This window comes from Fundulus heteroclitus, chromosome 22 (genome assembly GCF_011125445.2).
Source record: "Fundulus heteroclitus isolate FHET01 chromosome 22, MU-UCD_Fhet_4.1, whole genome shotgun sequence".
In the NCBI taxonomy this organism is placed as follows: Eukaryota; Metazoa; Chordata; class Actinopteri; order Cyprinodontiformes; family Fundulidae; genus Fundulus; species Fundulus heteroclitus.
This window is the reverse complement of record NC_046382.1, coordinates 33,411,111-33,432,407: the sequence shown is the minus strand read 5'-3', so window position 1 is coordinate 33,432,407 and position 21,297 is coordinate 33,411,111. Positions and strand designations below refer to the sequence as shown.

Here is a 21,297-nt window from a genome sequence, read left to right as displayed (position 1 = left end):
TCTTGCAGAGGGTTGGGGGGGGGGGGGAGTGCCACAGGAGTGTTGGTGTCAAGATGGAACGAGGAGGAGGAGGCTGAAGTTAGGAGTGTGAATACGGAATGGAAAGGAGGGGGAGCATTAAGCTGGGTGGAGAGGGCTCTCTTGGCGGCTGAAATTGCTGATGGTGATATTAAAGGAACAAAATCATTCTTGCAGATGGCTCTGCAGCCTATATTTAGCCGCAAAGAACGAGGGGAACAGAACTTAGCCTTAAGACAAACCTCAGGGGGCTCGTGGGTGTGTTTGGGGTACGATGAAAGGCATGGAAAAAAGAGGAGGGGACTAAGCATGAGCGCAGAGAGCAAGTCTAAGGTTAAGAATATGCGTCTGTATAGGAAGGCCAATTCAGTTTCAAAGGGATGGTCATGTCTTTAACATTCAATCTCACGGTCATGACTAACTGTTTAGTAATACTGGAACCCAACATTAACCTGACCAGCCAGATTGATTTATGCGTGGCACTCTCTGCCCATTATCAGTCTGGGACTGCTCCTATCAAATCGGTTTGGGTGAAGGCGGGACATTCGGCAGAAATCTCCAAGCTGATTGGGTGAAGTGACGCCTGAAGCCGCAGCGGTACAACATGGGTTCTCGTGTGTTTGTGAATGCACGAGTACCGCGAGAATTCATCTTGCAGGCAAAGCTAATCCAACATCACAAGCTTATCATTTGCAAACGCATCCTATCTTAGTATTATGGATCAAACCCACAGAAAAAGTGTCCCGAAAATAAACAAAAGCAGAAGAAGTATCTTTTATTTTTTATTTAGGGGATTCTCAATTTTTGAAACTGATATTGATGCCGAACATCTGAAATCTGAGTCTCTTCATTCGGTGTCATGTTCTGGACTGTCTGATGTCTGCATTCTGGTGGTTTGACGCATCAGTGCCCACCACCGATTGGTCCGCACGACGAGTTGTGGTATTATAGAACTATAGATGAAGAAGTTAATTTACTCACTAGTGTTCTCAAACAGCAAGACCTGCAAATATGTGCAAAATAAACACAACTTCACTTTTTCATGACTCAGAGCATCTCCCTCCACGTGTTTTCAGATGTCCCTTACATGGTTTGGACTGTTCAGATTATGCATATGTGGACTCTTTGCTAATCAGCTGACTTCTGAAGGCATTTGGTTAACTAAATTGTATTTAAGGTTATCAGAGCAAAGTGGGTATACACATGCATACCACACTTTTCAAATTCTTTGTTTAAAACATTTGAAAACCTTGTATCATTTTCCTTCCCATTCAAAGGATTCACCTCTTTGTGTTGGTGTATAACATGAAATACACTGATGTTTTTGGTCAGCTGGTCAGGATAAGCTGTAAATGAAAAAAAGAAAGTAATTAAACATATATGCATGGAAACTACCAGGCAGGTTTTTACAGGACATCTTACGAAAATGAACAGAAACCTGACCCAGTTGTAGTTTCTGCTCAGTCTTTTTAATTTACTTTTTTGGCTGTTAGTTAATTCATTATTAGCCCTGTACCTTGATACATGTAATTTCCCCTGTGCATAAATAGTATTTGGTTTGGATTTTAGCAGCTCTATTATTAGGCCCCATGCGAGTGTGAATGGCACCAAAATTCCTTTCTGGCTGCTTGTTCAGCGAACGGAGAGAGCAATTCACGAGCGGACCACAGCCCCGCTCAGTGGTTAACGTTCCCAATGGCAGGAAAATAAATCAATGGAAGGAATTACTTTTTACTCATTCTAAGTTTTAAATATATAAAAAACTGTTTTATTCTTAATATAAATGTATTTAAAAATCGTGACTTTATGTTTTTTATTGAATTTATTTAAATGGAAAGGTTAAAAAGGCCTGTGAGTTCACTTTGCAGCCTTTCAGACCAAAACAAGGAACACCAGCTGAGCAGATCATTTAACGGAGCAAGGAAGTAGAAGCCCAACCCTGAAAAAGTGCTGTATCGACAAAGATAGCAAATTCTGGGGTTTCACAATGGAACAAACGATTAATGGTTTAAAATCTTTTCCATATATAATGTGTAATGTGTTGAACTGAAAAGCACGGAAAAATGGCCATAATCCCAGTGGGCATAAATTTGCACACTCTCGAACAGATCTTTGTTTTCTAAAGCACTTTTGATGATATTATTTTATTTCAGTCTGTCCTTCCTAGTTGAAGTTTATCAGCACCTCAAGCTTTGACCAGACATCTGCCCACTCCACCTTGCAAAACTTCTCCAGTTCTTTCAGATACTGAGGACATCCCACAGCTGTCTTCAGGCAAGCCTAGCGACTTTCTGGTGGATTTACTTACTCTTCTTATTAGGTGATTTTTAGGTCAACCTGGAGGTATGCTTGGACTCACGAAGATATTGAAAAATAAAACTCAACTACTCACTTTGTCTGCTATGATAAAAACCCTGGCTCCATCTGAAGCGAAGAAACACCAGAGTATGATGCTGCCATCACCATGTTCCACGGTGGCCAAGGTGTTTCTGGGCATAGCAATCTTTGGGAACAGAGGCTTAGAACCTCAAGTTTGGTTCATTCACACTAAACACATTCTACCATAAAATTTTTGCAAGGCAGTCCATTGTTCCAGCTTTTACCTCACAGCAAGGAAGCCCTTGTCTTAAAGCTTGTATTAGGTTAATTAGTTATAATTTAATCCTTCTGTTTTAGCATGTGCATGGATTAAATTGCCAGAGAGAGACAGAAAGAGAAAGAGAGAGAAACACAATTTAAAAAGAACAACAGTAGATCTCACTGGCATTATTTTATAGCTCATCTCTGCATATATAATATAAAATAAAACTATATGTTTTAAAACGAAATATCATTTTACCTTTTAAACAAGACTTATTGTTGATGCTGATTATAAAAACCCATTCGATCAATTTGGTAATACAAAAATTAGACCCTTTATGAATTAGGGTATGTGCTAAAATAAATACAAAGTTGCCATGTTATACAGAGAAGTAGCAGGCGACCAACAAATTTAAATAAATACACTTACCAGCCTGTTAATTAGACATACCTTGCAAGTACCAGGTTGGACGTCCTTTGCCTTCGCAGTTTCCAGAATTCCTCGAGGTATCGATTAAGTGCCAGAAACAGATTTTGCTGCACTGTGGTAGTAAAGGAAAGGACGTAGTCAGTAAAAGTGCTTCAGGGTTTAACGTGTTGCGCGTTCAGGGATGGTCGTCTGATGTTTGGTGGCAGATAGGCATTTGCATCCACACAACTGTCGCTCACTGTGTAAGTTGTCTTTTTCTGACTGTTTTTTTGTAATCCTGAGATGGTTGTATATGAACTCATCGGTAGACCAGCTGGTTGTCAAATACTCAGACCAGCCCGTCTTGCACCAAGATCCAAAGCTTTGGACTTCCAAAAGTCACCTTCACCACCTCTAAATTCTTGAAGGCTTTGAGCTGCTGCCCTGTGATTGGCTGATTTGGTCTTTGTGGCTTCAATTGAATGAGTGCACCTAATAAAGTGGCTGGTATTTTTCTCTGTTCAATGGATACCATTTAATAAACTCCAAATATTGTAACTCAGAAATAATTGAATCTATTAAATGATCTAGTTATTCTATCTAATTTAGGGCTTTTTTTCCTGACGCCCTAAATATATTCCAAGAAGAAAATATTAATCAGGGGGCTTTGATGATGAAAGTGTGGTTTAGGGTTCGCCTGGCTTGATTCTCACTTGTTAATTTGTCTCACAAGAATGAAAACCTCAATCTTGTGGATCATATTTGAAGTGGATAAAGAAGACTACATTCAGCAGTCCTGCTCTCACATTATCACATTAAATATGAATGCAACTCTGTCCTGTATTAAGTTTTACGACATGTTGCAAAGACTCGTGTAAACGATGCAGCCAAGGCTGCTGCCCAGATTGCATGACACTCCAGAACAATTGTTCTTCCACAATATTTCCTGCAGAGGGTAGCAAAGCTGTGCCGTTGCCACGCTCTCTCATCATGAAGTTTCAGATTGGAAACCTGAGTAACCGAGACTTTTCTGATGGTAGTTTGTACTTATTTTCTGACTGTTTGAGTCATCTACACAGTAGATGTCTGAATGTCTACAGACCTGCGTTGTAGTTTATCTGAAATCAGTGGTGTAGGCTTGCAAATCTGAGTGGTAATCTGATCTGGACTCACCACCACATGTAACTTGTGGAAAAGGAAAGGTACATTTCAAATAATTCTTTAGAAAGATTGCATGTATTTAGAAGACATATTCTCTGACATTTCTATTTGTGTCTTATTCTGTATTCCTTTACTGTAGCTGTCATGCAGACAAAAGGTTTAACAGGTGAACATATGAAATTTCCAAATAACTATGAAATCCCTGTAACTCAGTGGATGTTTAACAACTATTTGGCAATTAAACTAAGAATAATAGAAGGGTTGCTGATTTCAATGAAAAATCTTCATAGATTTTACAGGATGATAGAAAATCCTTAAACATATGTCCCCAGTTTTGTTTTGATTTTCCTTTGTTTAGATCTCTATTAAACCGAGAAACACTAATTTCCTGTCTCAACAATATAAGCATTTAATTTCTGTTTTTTTGTTATAAACGTTGTTCCATCCATCCATTGTCTTCCAATCATCCGAGATCAGGAGATCGGGGTAACAGGTCCAGGCGAGAAAACCAGACATCCCTCTCCCCAGGGACATCCTCCAGTTCATTCTGGGGGATCCAAAGCCGTTTCCAGGCCAGAAAAGATATATGGTCCTTCCTGTGAGTTCTGGGTCCTCCCTGGGGTCTCCTCCCAATGGAACATGCCTGGAAAACCTCCAAAGGGAGGCACATAGGAGACATCCAGATCAAATCCCCAAACTACCTCAAATTACTACTTTCAATGTGGAGAAGCAGCAGCTTTCAGTTTTCTCTCCAATAACAGAGCTCTTCACCCTATCTCTAACACTGGGTAACTGGGATCCCGTTCTTTCAGTCATGATCCAGACCTCAAGACCAGAGGTGAGGGTCGGAACGTAAATAGTAAAATGGACTGAACTTATATCGCGCTTTTCCAGTCATATTGACCACCCAAAGCAATGTACATTAGAGCCACATTCACCCAATTGCACACCGATACGCAGCTCAGTAGGCAACTTGGGGTTAAGTGCCTTGCCTAGGGGCATATTGACATGTGGCAAGGGCAAGGAAGCAAACTCAAAAGCTTCAGATTGCAAGACGACTATCCATCAAGCCACAGTCGCCCATAGATGGGCCGTTAAATCGAGAGCTTTGCTTTTTTGGCACAGCTCTTTTCCAGCCGCTCCACACTCAGCGGCTGGGATCTCAGGGAGTGGAGTGTGAGTGTGTTGTTTTTAAGCATCAATATAACATTTTCTATAGAGATAAAATGTTGCTAATGTTTTTTCTTTCTTTTAATTTTTCTGTATTTTTTTAAAACTCAAGTTAAAAACGATATAAATCCAACACATATATTTAAATGCAGGGACCAAAAGCTTTGACATAGAAAATCTAAGTTCAAACACTGAATAACAGAGAGTAGTATGAAATCAGACATTTCAGACAACCAAAGTGCTTTCAAATCTAGTTTTATTTCTCCAAAATATTTGCCTTTTGCAACTCAGTATAAACTTCTACTCAGCAATAATAACAAACATTTTTACACTTAGCATTTGTTCTAACAGCCCAGATGCTCGGATAACATATTTTACACCTCAACATAGCTCTATGCACAGTTCTGAGTTTCTTAAGCCATTGTATCATGAATGCAAGCTTTCATTAAAAATTGTATTTTAACAAGTTTAAAAAAATTAACAACAAAATTATTTTATTGATTCCTTACTTGTTTCCATCAAAACACCTGTCTCAAGGTACATTAACGTTGCATTTCAGGTTTTTGTTGCAACACCTGTGGTAGGAGATAGTAATAAAACCTCTATCTTCTTTCCATCCGCATCTTGAGCTTCACCACAAATTTTCCTAAACATACTTCCCTGGCCATTCTGTATACATCTACAGGCTGTGAGATTTTAAACTGCATGTAATGAATCAGAAGCCTTAATTTTAGAAAATGTCATCGTGTCCGTTTCAGGGAAGCGGGCAATGATCTATCCGAGGCTCCATTACATATTGTCTTCTCGTCACAGCCACTCTCTTTCTATGAGCCCTTTACAAAATCGAAGTGCCATCAACTTTCCGTTAATTCCTTTAAGATAGAATAAGAATAAAATACACATCCTTTATAGGCAGTATTTGTTTAATAACATTTAGCAATGTACATATATCTGCAAACAGTCACATTGAAAAACGAGAGTTTGATGTGCCTCAATGGCCTCTAAATAAGCGGCAAGTATGACCTTAATTGTGCTTACTTACTGTAATGTGACCTGTGTAAAAAAGTTAGTATTTCTCAGAGGTTACAGGGAGTTTCAGGCTCCTTTTTGCTCTAAATGAGCAATGTACCTCTCCGATAGCCTAACCTAGACCACGCCCAGGGCACTATTATACCCAATGACAAACAGTTAAGTGTCATATCCAGCATTTTGAACACAAGAAGGTGTTTGTCAATGTTATGCATTGTTTTGATCTTCATTATGAAACAATAACAGTTTCTTATGGTAACATATCACCTAACCAGATAAGAAATTCACTTTTTTAATAGCTTTGTTTTTCATTTTAGAAAAAAATATAGTAAAATAATTTCCAAATTGAAATACTCAAAATCCTTATGTTTTTTAATACAAATTATAATGATCACTTTTGCTTTCGCTAAACAAGGAAGCAATTCGAACAGTTGGTAGTTATAGATTTCATGTTGATAAGCAACTAACCCCATAGTTGTGTTGCTTTTCAAAAGGCTCCTGGTCTCCAGACATGGGGCTGGGCACCGCCCCTTGTGGCAACAAAACGTGGTTTGGGGGCCTGAACCACGTTGGTCTTCAGTGGGGGCAGAGATGCAAGAATGCTGAGTTCAGGTGCGCTCTGAAACTGCTTGGCTGTCTGCAGCCCACTGGTATATGATGCTGGAGTGTAAGGTGTTGGGACTGGAGGGGGTAAAGTGTTTGGAATAGGGGTGGCAGAGAACTTGGGCAGGTTGGGGAGCTGCGCTGGCTGGGAGGAAGTTAAAACTGGTTTTGAAATACTGACTGACTCACGTGGAGCTGAAGCTGGAGTAAAGGGAGCAGGAGGTGGGGAGGTCATGGCTGAACGAGTCAAACGTTCTCCAAGAGCAGTAGCTGAGCGAGGTGCAATGACTTTTGGTGCAAGCGAAGGCGCTGACATGGGTGTGGGTGTAGAGAAACGCTTGATTTCATAGACACGGGCTGTTTTGAGGGGTATTTGCCGAGGCGAGGTCAATGAGCTGCCCACCATTGTTGTCGTGTAGTTATTCTGCTGGGTTTGGTATGAAGGCATAGCTGAAAGATTGGCGGCACTGCCCCCATACTGGAACATGGCAGAGTTGAGCTGATAGGGCTGCCTTTTTAAGACATCTACTGCCTTGATGCCTTCCTTTTGGAAACCTCCTCTAGCCTTGTTGGCTTGGATGCCTGTGTCCTTCTGAGGCCCTGTGGGGAGAGACGGGGTAATCAGTGGGTTGTATCCAATAGGTGGAGGTGCACGCACATTTGGGGAGTATTTCCACTGAGAGGGACAAGAAGTATTGATAGAGGAGTCAAACTGTTGAGCTGCATTTTGCATGGCTATGTCCTGCTGGTAAGGGGTCTCTGGTGGCGTGTCGACTACATACATTCCCATGCGACTCTGTCGTTTGGCAAACAACTGAGCCCCCTTGCCCCCTGCTTGAAGAATCTGTGGGGTCTCTTGGATGACCCGAGGTTTAGGTGCAACTGGGGGTGGCACCCTTCCTGTGCCAGCATCATCACCCCTCTCCTCTTCTGCACCTTCATAGGCATCTTCAAAGGTTACTTGGCCATACTTGTGTCTGGTGGACCTTTCATCTAGGTTCTGCACCATTGATAACAATTCAGGATTTGGAGATTTCTTTTTCACATCTGGTACATTGAACATAGGTTTAGGTTTGCCACTACGGCGTCGCGCTTCAAGTAAGATTCCTGTGCGATTTGTTGGACCAGGAACAGGGGTTGGGGCAATAACTTCAGGCTGTGTGACTACTGTCACTTGGGTTACAGGTGGAGTGGAAATCGCAGGTACTAGTGGCTGACTCACTGGCACTTGAAGTGGAGGCACTGAAACAAATTGGTCAGCGGAGCCAAACATTTGGGATAAAGGAGGACCAGGGACTGATGCTGTTTGTGGGGGTCTAGGCACTGGAGGCATAGACATTGGGGTCATAGTTGAAAAGGAAGCCTGATGAACACTAGTTGATACTGGTGATGACTGCATTGTTACAATAGGGGCAGAGAAAGCAGGAGTGGAAACAGTAGCAGGAGCTTCCGGTGTCAGGGGCAGGGAAGCTTTAGGAAAGGAGTAAGGTGGGGGCGCCACCGGTGGGGGACCAAGGGGTAGCTGTGAAGTTACAGGTGATGCATTATTGCCTAAAACTGGGGCAGTGGAGAATGGTGGGGCTACAACAGCTGCTGAAGCAGGTCGCTGTGTCTTCTTTGTGACAGCTGGTCGAAATGTTACGGGAGCAGTTGCTGCTCGAACGCTGATGAAGCCAGGGGTAAAAGGACGTGCTGTTCTGTTTAGAACATTGCTTGCAGGCAGTTCAGATACTGGTGTTTCAGCAGGGGGTGTAGAGCTGCTCAGAACCGTCACTGAGGCTGTGGCCAGCTTAGACGCCGCAGGAGGGGACTCCATCACCATGCTAACTGCACTCACTGCAGAGGGGGGTAGGTCCCAATGAGGCACTGCATGGGGTGAATCAACAATTTTAGCTTCAGTTGGAGAGTGAATTGCCTGCATGGGTGTAGGGCCTGGTGGTGACTGTTGAAGTCTTTGCGTAAGTTGCACTTGGGCAGGTACTTCAAGATTTGATGGGTACATCTGACAATGCTCTTGTACTTTGGATTCCGGGGGGCCATGAGGCTGTGCTGCATCCCGCTTATTTGCAAGTTCGTCCACCCTTTTTCTCTGCTGCTCAAACAACTGGGCACCCTTTCCTACAGTGTCACTCAATCCAGGATTCAAAGTGTTTTCTGCGCTATCTTCACGACCCTCTGTGCCTGCCGTTGCCCTCTTTTCCAGCTTATCCAGGTAGTCGCTATCCCAGGTTGGGTCTGGAGCTCCAGAGAAGCCCTCCTCATCAAACTCGGATTCACTGCCAGGAAATACCCCATCGTCCTCTTGTGAGTCCTGAAACCTGTCCTCATCAACACTACCAAAGCTTGTAAGGGTGTATTTCTTCGACCGTTGCCGTCTTTTCTTGAACATCAACACTCCCTTGGAGTGGGGGTTTGGAGCATCTGTCAGCAAAGATGCAATCGTTCGACACTTGCTTTTGGCCTCCTTTACTTGCTTGTCCTGAAGTGTGTCCCCTCGATTCAGTTCTGCAGTGTATAGAAGTATAGATATTAGTAACAACAGATTTGTGTAACACGAGTGCAATAAATCTCAGATTTAACCTTCAAAACTCATAACTGACAGTGACGTGAGCATCTAAAACTGTCATGACTAACTTGTTTTTATCAGGTCTCCATCTATGGACTAAGCACTTCTGGAAAAAAAATCCAGGTAATTTTTAAGCTCCCCAACTCAGTTGGGTAAGTGATAATTGTGCACATTGTTAGACTTATACTCTGACATCTATGTCAAAAAAACATGAATTACTGTAAAGAGAACTCTAAAGAGCTGTGCCCATATGTGATCCAATTTGGTATAATTCTAAAAAGATAATCATCAACCTTATTCTGCTTCCCTACAAGTAACTTATTGTCATTTGAATAGTCTTCTTAACTTGTCTTGGCCAAGGTTTGTAAGTAGGACATTACATTTAAACCTGAACTGGTGCCTGAAAGGATTTGAAAGTGATTTCCTTTAAATTCTTGAAGCTGTCTGCTGATTTCTGATTGCTCTGCTCAGTTGTTTCTGTATGCTTAACTATACCAATGGCAGAAAACATTAGAAGTTGTTGGTGGAAAAAATCTTTGATTTTGAGTTTTTGTATACTGCAACACTTTGTCATGACCCTATCACAGACTGAAAATTTTACATACTGAATACAACAAAGTTGGAAAATTTGTTATTCGTTTACCTCTTTATATTGTATTTTTGGCTTTTTAGAAACCCTAACCCTACGACCAGGAAAAGTATGGCTCCTCACTTTGCCATTTGACTCCTGAAAGCAGCTGCAGAGGCTTTTTAGTGCTCGCAGATTGATTGCTAGGTTTTTTTTTACAGACATAGCTTGAGATAAATATAGTAAACTATACTGGCTATATTTTGTTTAACAGGTTTGACTGGCACTCATTGCTCTGATTCACCTTAGAGGAAGGTTAGGATGAGTCATGGATATTCTCAGAAAAGGAATTTGAGAACTGAGGTAAAAAATGAAAATGTGCTGAATTTCTAGATTGCACCTAATGTGAGACAGGAAAGACCATCATCTAGATTGGACTGCTGGTCCATTCCAGTGGTCCTCCTCAGTGTTTTACTTACTAGCTTGCTTGGCTTTTAACATGTACGTTGTTGTGAGTTCCTCATCGATGGGCTTATTAACAGGACCCACCATGGGCACAAGCTGGCTGCGAGAACCCAACAACAGAGCCTCCTTTGCCCTCTCAGGGGACACCAGTGGCACATTGGCTGGTTCTAGAAATCCACTGTCTTCCTCTTGTCCTCCATCCCGTGGCCCTTGGTCATCTGCTGAGGAGATTATGGAGGACGTTTCAGTGGACGTCTGGGAGGACCACATTCCTGGACCTGGTGGTTTGTAAACAACCTCTTTTCTTGTGACCCCTGGTAGACTCCCTCCTTCATCTCCATTTCCTCCATGTCCATCCAAGGAACATGGAAAAGCCTGTGCATCTGGAGCACTATCGTAGCCACTCATCTCTGACGTCTCCCCTCCTTCAGGGGCTGTCCTTACAGCTGGCTTTCCTGAGTTGGAGTTGCTGGGGCTTCGACGTTTCTGGCGTCGCTGCCTCTCGTAACCCGCCACATCGGCGTCACTGTCAGTCTCGCCATAATAAGCTTCACTGCCAGGTGGGGAAGTCAATCCACTGGTCAAGGAAGAGCGGCTACGGTGGACCTCACGGACAGGCGCGTGGTGGGTTGGTGACATGGCTTTTAGAGCAGCACGGTACTCTTTGTCTATCCGTGGAGATGGGGCACGGGTGACAAGAACAACAGACTGAAAAGCAGCAGGTGCCCTGTGAACAATTAAAGAGATGAACACAGTGATCTGTTTGATGTTGATGGTCATTTTCAAAAATGTAACTTTGATTGGCTCTCACTACAGGCAAGAGACATATTTGAATGCTTAGACTTTATTTTGCTGATAATATTAGCGATATGTAGCATTTTTCTTTGTGAGTTTAAATACTATGTTACAGTAGCCTTATGATGGTTTCCCCCCAAGCATTCTTTTTTTTCCCTTAATTAACCAAAATACAACAAGGTGTAGTAAGGACATCCTCTTGAAGATTTCCATGTATGTCGAAATATATTCGAAAGTGGTTGTAGTTGCTCAAATGGGATGATGATGACTGAACTTCAGCATCTCTGTTTAGGCTAAATCTGGACAGTGGCTGTGGGGTATTGCTGCTTTTTGACACATTTTCTTTATGTGCGACAAAGATGCAAGGACTAAGCAACATTTAATAAATCCAATAAAACATGTCCATTGACAACCATCATTTGTAGAGTTTGTAAACTATTCTTCTCTTCTAATCCTCTCTACTAATCTTGTCTTATCCCTCTGTACTGCTTACCTTTTGACTCTGATGTTTAATATCCCAGGAGAGCTGTCAATGAGGTTCATGGCCTGGGCATGGGAAAGGGATCCACATGGCTGTTCATTGATAGATACCAGCTCATCCGCCTCCCGCAGCCCAGCCCGACATGCCTTGCTACGTTTACGCACCTGCAAATGGGAAAGGATGTTGTACAGATTTTGAGCTTTGATTGTCAGCAAGTACATTTTTCTTTTATTATGAAACGGGGTAGTCTGGGATTATATTGCAAATTTAGGGCAAGCTGAAGAATTTGATCACAGACTGGAAGGGCATAAGCACATTTCTTTATTCGTCCAAAACGCAAGCCAAGTGATCAGACATTCCTAATGTGCAGCTGTGAATGGACTTAAAACTTAAAATAACTCTAGCCCAAGTCTCAGGTGTAAATATTTGGTTTGAAGGGTTGGTACATACAGGATCCAATTTTTCTGTCTCTCATCAAGATGGTTTATTGACAAGGTTATTACTTCACTGGGATCTGTAGGCTTGCTTTCATTACAGCAGGGACTGGAAATAAATAAAGGCTGATCTGAGCCATGCTTCTGTCCTGACTTGGTTTGTGACAGTGACTGACAGGAAACAGATTCTGGCCTGACAGCTTGGTCTTGCTGTGGACATATGCTACAAATTACAGCTCGAGTTGCAACTCTCCTACACATTTTAGCAGGGAAATGCCAGCCTGCAGCCATCTTCATGTGGTCCTTTTGCTATTTGTGCCTGAGACCTATTAAGATCATTGCATGTGGCCTACAGATAATTAGCTTTGGTCTTTGCAATCAATGACAACATGTTGCTTTGTAAATTATTTGCAAAACATCAGAAAATATATATACTGCTAATTTTGGCACCTTTTTTTAAAAAAAATACTGTAGATTTGAATTCAGGACTAGGGCCATCTTGCTTCGGTTTCCTTAATTAGTTTTCTTTTCGGCTATTCTGGTTTGCCTGTAATGAAATACCACTTCCCCTTTTAGCTAATCCTTTCAAAGTGGTCTGTGCCGGCCTGTGGCCCAAGATGCCAAGCTATTTGTTCAGTCAGTCACCTTGTGGTTGCAAATCATAACACTTATAATACCCCCGCATGCTTTCTTGCATACACCACACGGACCGATGCAAAAATATACTCAGAGTCATATAAATAAACATACAAACACCCACATGCAGGCTCACAATCACAGAGATGATTGTGATCTCTGACACATTGATGCCACTCCACCTGTTCGACACGACAGAGTACAAGACCTAACAAGAAACGATTGTGCCTCACGGCTCACAGGGGTGAAGGAGCAGGCGATTTTGGACGGTCAATCAGATCAACTGCCACCTACATAAAGGTCATCTGTTCGCAATATTAGCCATGAATGTGCATTAACTCCTCATAAAATATCCTTGGGAAAGCAAATTGAGGATTATTTCAGTGCAATTGAAAGAAGTTTTTTCAAATAAGTTTCAAATTTAATGAAAAATTATTGAATTTTTTTTTTATATATATATACGTTTGTACACTTTTATTTGTGTTTTCTTTTACACGTGTTGTATCACATGTAAAATGTCCATATATACACGCATATGGATACATTGATGCATCGGTTCACGTAATAATCTGGAATAACCTTACACTCATAATTTAGCTGATTTCAAATAGATGCCAGAATTGTTTTTGTTTTCCATCCATGTTCTTTTAACTGGTACAGCAGGTGAATCAAACAATAATAAAAATAGTATACTTTATATTTTCCAAATATACCTCAGACAGCCTGGCAAATGAAACAGGATTTTTATACACAAAGTGGTAAAAAATTACATTTTCAAACCTAATACTAATAAACCTTTAAACATTATGACAAATAAAAACAATAAGGAAGTTTCAGATTTCTGGGTTAGCATGATTTTAGTTTTAACTCGTCTTTTTAAGCTGTTTGGTAAAGGTACATTGTGTAAAACATTTTAACAGTCCCAGTAATCTGTAGTGGAAGATTAAAGTCTACCAAACCGATTATCAGTCCATCTCTGCATGAAGCCTCTCCTCAAACCAAATTATGACTCATGTTCAGGCCTTGAACCAACCTGCACAGCAGCCAATGTTCCACTTCAGTTTTGTTAACAGCTCTTTAAATCCATGCCAGATATATCTCAGCTAATGTTACACATGCCGTCAGTGAGACTGGAAGATGTAGTTTTTCGGCAGTCAAAATGTTACAGATTTGTCTTCCCCTTTCTGGGTTACCTACTTACCTTAGCCACTTGGAGCGGCTTCTGATGCTCCACGCCTCCCTGCAGACGAAACCCCCATGGCGCCCCGCCGGACAAGGTGATGATCACTTCTTCTGCAACCATTCTTCTGTCTTTTTTTTTTAGTTTTATATTTCTTGCTTAGTCATCCGTTATTCTTTGGCTGTTGTATTTCATCTGAGGGCAGCCCCTCTGTGCTTTGGCTCCATTGTTAGCAGTCAGGGCCCCCTCATAGAGCTCTGATCTGCTGTTCTCCTGGCTGACTGTCTGAGTGCCGACTGCCGTCTGAGCTGCACGGCCAACACTCGCACCTGCACACACACACAAACACACACATGCGCGCACACACACACACACACACACCCATGCACACCCTCCAGTCCAACCCACCCGTACCCAGAGTGCTGCAGCCACCTTAGCCTCAGTAGAGGGGGAAGGTGTGTGTGTGTGTGTGTGTGTGTGTGTGTGTGTGTGTGTGTGTGTGTGTGTGTTTGGGAGTGGGGGGGGGTTCTGAGGCTGCTTACTCTGAGGAATGTCTGCCCCAAATGAGTGAGGGGAACGTCCAGCTCAACACTTGTCCTGTCACTCAGGCCCATGCCTCTGGGTCGATGATAGCTCGTCCCAAAATAGGACCCTGCCACCTCTTGTGCTCCGCCGTCTTCTCTGCAGAGCGAGGTGAAGTCAACGTTCAGACCATCCCGATGGTGCTGCCTTTCATGCATTGAGGTCATTAAGGATCCTCCGGTGTCATCCCAAGCCAGTCTCTCAAGTCTCACTTCTGAGACTTGCAGAGAAAAGACACGCTAATCCTGGGCAATTACGTTCAAATACTTTTGAAATCCTGCCAAGGGGCGCTGATAGAAATGAGTGATGTAGAGAAACTGCAGACTGACATTGCTTCTGTGTGCTTTTCAACTTTTAACCGGATCATATTCATTGCAAGTTGTTGTCTTTGGAGCACATATTGTGCACGTGTGATAAATGCAGCTTCAACTTTTGCTTTTTTTTTAAATAAATAAATGTCTCAATTTTAACAATGTTGCCTAGTGCAAAAATTACACCGTTTTCTTGTAAATCAATTGTACAACAAGTAAACACTCCATGATTATCAGATTTTGACCAATGAAACTCTTGATTCTGTTGTGTGAAAGTGCATCAGGCTTTTGAATCACTGTCTTCATGCAGATGTGATAATAGTGACATTGCACTTATTTATTGAATTTAGAGACACAAACAATTGTTTCAAAGTCATCTTTTAATCAATACCCTTCCAGTTTTCTTCTTAAACTTGAAGGAAGTGATTTAATGATGAAAATCAAAATACAGAAAGCCTCTCTTGGACATCTCTAAGTTGAGTTTTCCTTGGAGGACTTGGCATTAGAGTAAGTTTGTTCATGAAGGTTACATTGCTATTATCAATGTGGTACACGTTACAGATAGCTGCTTCGTTTGGCATCCGGGCTCTGCACCTGTCTCCAGACCTCAAAATTGTAACCAAGATCAACCCTGGGCCGTTCACTCCAAAAAAAACAAAAAACACTACCCTCTTGTCCTGAAGTCTCTTTGCTTTCTGTTTTAAGAAAATGTTCAACTACAGATGACAAGATACAGCTACAGGAGATATTTTGCGTGTCTGGGAATTTACCAAAAAGCACTGTGGTTTTAAGAGATAATTAAGCAGCTTAATTTTTTTTTACTTCGTCCTCATACTCCCCCTACTGGTCAAGAATGGGGTGGCTGCTTGACGTCTCATGTTTGTTTAATTCTTAATCATTTTACTCTACAGACAACTTCCATTTTTCTTTTCTTCGGCAAGGTAACATTTCCTTACATCTTTTAAATCATTTAACTTCTTAAAATTGTCTTTCAAATCTTTTTAAAAGTTACATTCAACATTTTTTCTGCATTTTTTGTTAGATTATCTAAAAGTAACGTTTTTTTGTTTGATCTTTTCTTCTGAATCCAGTTTGTTGCAGACTATTAAGTAAATAAAATCACAATACAAGTACTTGTGGCAGGGTTAAAAAGTTCTTCATCAGTCTGACGGAAGAATATATTTCACAACAGCCACGTTGAAATCCTGCTTTGAACAAAAGCGTACAACTGCCCGAAACAATTTGAAGCATAATGTGTTTTATGGTGCCTTACTACGGAGCCCGCCTGGTAACATGAACAGAAAAATAGTTTATAAGATGTTAAGTCCTGGCCACGCGTTACTAATGCGTGAGAACGAGATAGTCGTCTCACATTAAGCTGTTTACACTCTTATCATGCATTCAAATCAAACAGCCACATCAGTTGCAGAGCAGAAAGGTAATTGTGTGCTAAATAGATAAATCAAAGTCCAACCTAACACCAGTTGTGGACTTGTGAAGGTGCCTACACATTGCGCGTGAATGTGTCAGTCCGAGCGACAGATTTCCATGATGTCCCTATGAGCAGGTGCCATGCAGTCTCCCGGGTCCTTCCAGCTCCTTCTGGATGACGTCAATAACGTGGCCAATGTCTGCATACTCTCGACGTCTCAATCCGTAAGTGTCTCTTACTTATTACCACTCAGTGTTTAATTGCAAGAGATCGCGGGATGTCATTATAGTTCATTCCAAAGTTGAAATAAAATGAAATCAAGTCTATGTTCTCCATGTTTCTTTAATGTATGCTACGCCACCAAAAAGGAGCTGCCTCACAAAGAACTGCCCTCAGAATTTACCTAATTAGTAAACAGCATCCACTTTTGCGTAGTCTGGTCTCACTGTAAATGCAGTTTACACCTCCGTCTAATCTATGATTTGGAAATTTACAGAGTACGGCATGACTGCAAACCTACTAAGACATGGCCATTCATCTAATTTGATCGGCCGGGCAACGAGAGCATTAGTCAGGGAAGCAGCCAAGATGGCCTCAATAATTTTGGAGGAGATGCAGAGATCCACAGCTCAGGTGGTAGAATTAGTTGATGTAACACATCTTAGTCAGAAAGTCCACAAATCTGGCCTCTATGAAAGACTTGCAAGAAGAAAGCCATAAGAAGTCCTGTTAGAAAGTGGCCACAAGCCATGTAGGTGACACGACAAACATGTGGCAGAAGGTGATCAGGTCAGATGAGACCAGAACTGAACTTTTTTCTCCCTAAGCCGAACAACCACTTTTGCAGAAAACTGACACTACAAAATACCTCAATATCACCATCCCCACTGTGAAATATGGTGTTGGCAGCATCATGCTGTGGGGCTATGTCTCTGCAGCAGGGTCAGTGCATCTAGACAGAGTGGAGCAGAAGATAAATGGACTATTCTTGAATAAACAAGAATCACAGAAGTTGTGAAGAGCTTGAGTCTTGGGCAGCGGTTTTCTTCTGATCTGAGAGATGACCTGTAGCTGCAGATTCTGGAGTGGCTTTTGCTCCATCTCCATAAACCATAAAATCAGTCTACAAAAAAAAAAAAAAAAGAAACTTAGTAGAATCTACAAGTTTTCACGGTTAGAGTTCAGTCCTCAGTCAATATTTTTTTGTGCAAAAAGTGAACCTCGTCAGGTTTATAGCCAAATGAGACACACAGGCCTGCATGACCACTATACATCATCAAAAAGACTGTTAAAGCTGTATAACCAGCACTGCTGCTCGTTCAGCATGAAAGACCAACGTTTACGCCTAAAAGCTACCGTGTAGATCTGTGGTTTATCCACAGGTTATGAGATTACATGAAAGTAATAATTATCTACTGTTAAGTTCTCAAAAATGTCATTACCACTCATTAACATATGTATTATCTTATCATATAAAATCCAAATACTCATCCCACAACCACCTGAGCACCTTTTCTTTCTCATGTGAGTAATTATTTACTAAATCTTAGATATCCCTTTGACAGTGTGATTATGATGATGATACTGTGCAATTAGATGAGAGGTTTCCTGTATGGCTATAAACCATTGATAAATTAATCCTGGTGTTTACGCTAATCGCAGCAGTTTATTGGTCAGCCCACATGAAACAGGGGCTTGAATTGATCATTTAATACCCAGCACAACAACCAATTAGGAAAAGCTCAAGTTGGTCTCGCCTTTGACCGGTCTGAGCTCGCTCATGGGGATCTGTTGTGCAACATATTTTTTAGACAGATGGTGTCAACCATTGTTTATGTGGGTGAGCTCAGATGAGTGTGCGTGCATGTAGGCCTGACTCACCGGTGGCAGCACCAAGGTTTTCAGGGCCACCTGGCTCAGTGCCGCAAATGTCTCGAGCAGCAGATGATTGGTGAACGCTCCTCTCCCCGGGGCAGTGGGAGTCCTGGGAGAGACGCGGCTCAATCTGATCAAAAACCAGGGTCAAGAGTTCAGCACATGAGAGGGACGCAACCTGGAGGCACGAAACAAAAAAAAATGCAAGTACGAAAGAAAAATTTGTGGTTGCCAAAAGGCTGAGATACCTCACATTGTATATGAAACTACACCCGGTGATGACTTTAGTGATTTATGGAGGACAGAAGGGGTTTCACTGTAGCCTAGAAGCAGCATATTTAAAGTGCAGGTGTGCCAGAAGCCAATTGATCTGTTGTAGTCACCATTCATGGCTGATCAGCTGATCTAACTTAGAAGACTGAGACCTCACAGGCAAAGCTGTACCCGTGGTTGCCAAGGTCCAGAGATATCTTAAGGACTCTTTTTTCTGATTCGTTTGCATTTTCAAATCAGGGACCAGAAATTGTTCCATAGGGAGCTTTTTTTTTCTTCAATGAAGAGAATTTTTTTTTAAGTCGACGGCTCTTCAGATTTAGACTGTTGGTATCATACTTCTTCTTTGGTATTGTATAATTCTCGCATGTAATCTCCACCTCATTGTGTTGAACATGCCAGACCCAGGTGTTTGTCTCTGCTTTAGGTTTAATATTTAAGCTTTGCTTTGGCTACAGACTGAAAGAGAGACTGGATCGCAGTCAGGCAGTCGGGACAGTTGTAAACCACTTTGTTCAATCCTCAGACTTCTGTGAGACATCCAACTAGGCCTGGCTTTTAGCCTTATCCTGGTTACCATGGCAACTTTTGTTTAATTGCTTCAGGCCATTTGCTGCCCCTGTGCTGATTTTTGCTAACTGCTGCTAGCAACACAAACATAAACTATGAGTTGCTCTGCATTTTGTACAATCAAACTGTAGCAACAATGTTTATTAAAAGATGTTGCATATTACTCAGTGTGAAAGGTGTAATGATGACAAGTCTTCAGGAGGCCAATTAAAATGGTTTTTAACACAGCTAGGATGAGGCTTTAGATCCAAGCCTGCAATGTTGGAGGTTACGGTTATAGTGGAAGGTTTTTCAGGAGATCTAGGTCAGAAACGTCCGAGTCCCTTTTTGAATAACTGCGAATGTGCAAGACCATCCTACCTGCTCTTCTAGAGGGATCGCGTGAAAAAATTTCTCAAATCCACTCTGATCTTATTATTGTCTTCTAAGGCCTTCCTCTTCTGCCCATAAACTTGTAGGACGGTTTGCTTCTTGGGAGAGGAGCATTCCCATGCTTCTTGTGGCTACATTTTCAAAGTATACGTTGAGTGCCGTGGAGCTACAATGATGGGCTGGAACTGAAGCTCACTGGATACATAAACACTAGAAGTGTGCCTGAGCAACAAGATGAAACTAACGAGGAGCGAGAACGCTCTTCGGTGTTACGTGTGCGCGTCACAAATACTGGCATGTGGGACAGCCAATAGATAAGGTGATCCCGCCGGAACTCAGAGCTGCAAAATGATCGTCCACTATACCTTTAAGCTGGGAGGCAGCCTTGCCATCCTGACATAGATACCAAAGTTAAAAGCCAAATTGTGCAAGCTTAGTTCTGTTTAAAAAACTCTTACTGTTCACAAAAACATATTTTGTATGGAATAATTAGATTAAGAGAAGTAACACAAAGATACAGAGGAGAGTGTTTTCCTTTCCACAAAACCTTGAAAAGTCCACTTTGCTCAAACAAATTAATTAACAGGGGGAATATAAGCTGCACCCTTCCTTAACAGTTCATCCATGCCATTAAAAATAATAAAAAAAATTAAACTCATTCCCACCTACGATGCTGTTTAAATCTCTTTTGCTCCCAATACAAAATATAAAATGATAAACATGTGAAGCCAAAGATGAAAGGGAAATATTGAAGCCAGACTGCTGCATATGGATTTCACTTATTTGAAAGAAAGCCAACTCCATGTGACTGTGCCGACCTCTGACTGAAGCCACGTTGTGGTTTAGTCTGACAGGGGAAACTTTAAGGTAATAGCACTTGACTGTTAAAAAGTAAATTTTACAATGTATCCCTTTTTCCTTTTTTTCCTTTTTTCTTTTTAGTTTTCTTTTTTGGTAAACTTATATCAACAGCGTCTATTGCACAAAAACTGAATGGGTTTATTGCAAACCATGAATTGGAGAGGAAATGATACAGGGTTTTTTCAAAAATAAGAAATTTGCAAAACAGCCCAGCCAGACGGTCAGACAAAAGAAAGTACTACTATGAGGTGGTGACAAAGCAAAACTTAAAAAAAAAAAGTAGCTTGCAGTACTTTTTAAATCCTTTTGGTGTCTCTCTCCGCTGTGTGTAGTTTGATTAAAAAAACATAGAAGCACATGCGATCCATTTCATTTTTTCATGGCCTCTGAGCCAACATGCTGCACCGAGGGGCAAAAATGTCCCATAAGATTAAATGACGTGGCCTTGAAGCCACTGCAACAAAGTGGGAGAAAAAGTTTCCTCACATGACAACCAGCATCTTCAGTATGTAGTCCTCCCTCCCACTCAGCCTCATCTCTGTCAATCCATCACAGAGAGAGGTGAGGAGAATAGGGAGTAGATAGAGTTTTCTGCCGGCTGGAAGATGATCCTCAAGTATTTGAGGAGCAGCCGGGGCTAAGGTCTCTGTCAGTGTCAGCTTCACGTCTGATGGGAGATACGATGTTTGTCTGATCTGTCAGGCTCTACTGTCTGTCTAAGAGCAGACAGCTACAACCTGGACCTTAGATAAACCTTATATAGGTCAGGCGCCGACAGTAATTTAAGTTACATCAACTCTACTGTCAAGAAATTCAAAATGAAAAACATCTCATCCTATTGTCAAAGCTTAAATGAAAGCTCACTCTTCTTTTAACTTGAGTTCTCACATGTCAGCTGTTCACAGAACCAATTTAAGGTCTTATTT

General features: G+C 41.6%; 1 protein-coding gene across 1 annotated transcript; it reads right to left on the bottom strand.

The window, feature by feature from the left end:
• Nucleotides 1-5,577: 5,577 nt before the first annotated feature.
• synpo2la (synaptopodin 2-like a) lies at nucleotides 5,578-14,491 on the bottom strand. Its single transcript, XM_012878416.3, has 4 exons — nucleotides 14,117-14,491; nucleotides 11,858-12,009; nucleotides 10,584-11,296; nucleotides 5,578-9,475 (listed from the first exon to the last, which is right to left on the bottom strand). Exons 1-4 carry the CDS (start codon nucleotides 14,216-14,218, stop codon nucleotides 6,855-6,857), a joined length of 3,588 nt encoding a protein of 1,195 aa, XP_012733870.2. The 5' UTR covers nucleotides 14,219-14,491; the 3' UTR covers nucleotides 5,578-6,854.
• Nucleotides 14,492-21,297: the final 6,806 nt, after the last annotated feature.

Excerpts from the sequence above, each read along its gene's own strand:
- synpo2la (XM_012878416.3), bottom strand. The coding sequence starts at position 14,218 with ATGGTTGCAGAAGAAGTGATCATCACCTTGTCCGGCGGGGCGCCATGG. Across the intron at positions 12,010-14,116 it reads AGCCGCTCCAAGTGGCTAAG|GTGCGTAAACGTAGCAAGGC; the intron begins GTAAGTAGGTAA and ends TCCCATTTGCAG. Across the intron at positions 9,476-10,583 it reads GTTAAAAGCCAAGCAAGCTA|AACTGAATCGAGGGGACACA; the intron begins GTAAGTAAAACA and ends TATACACTGCAG.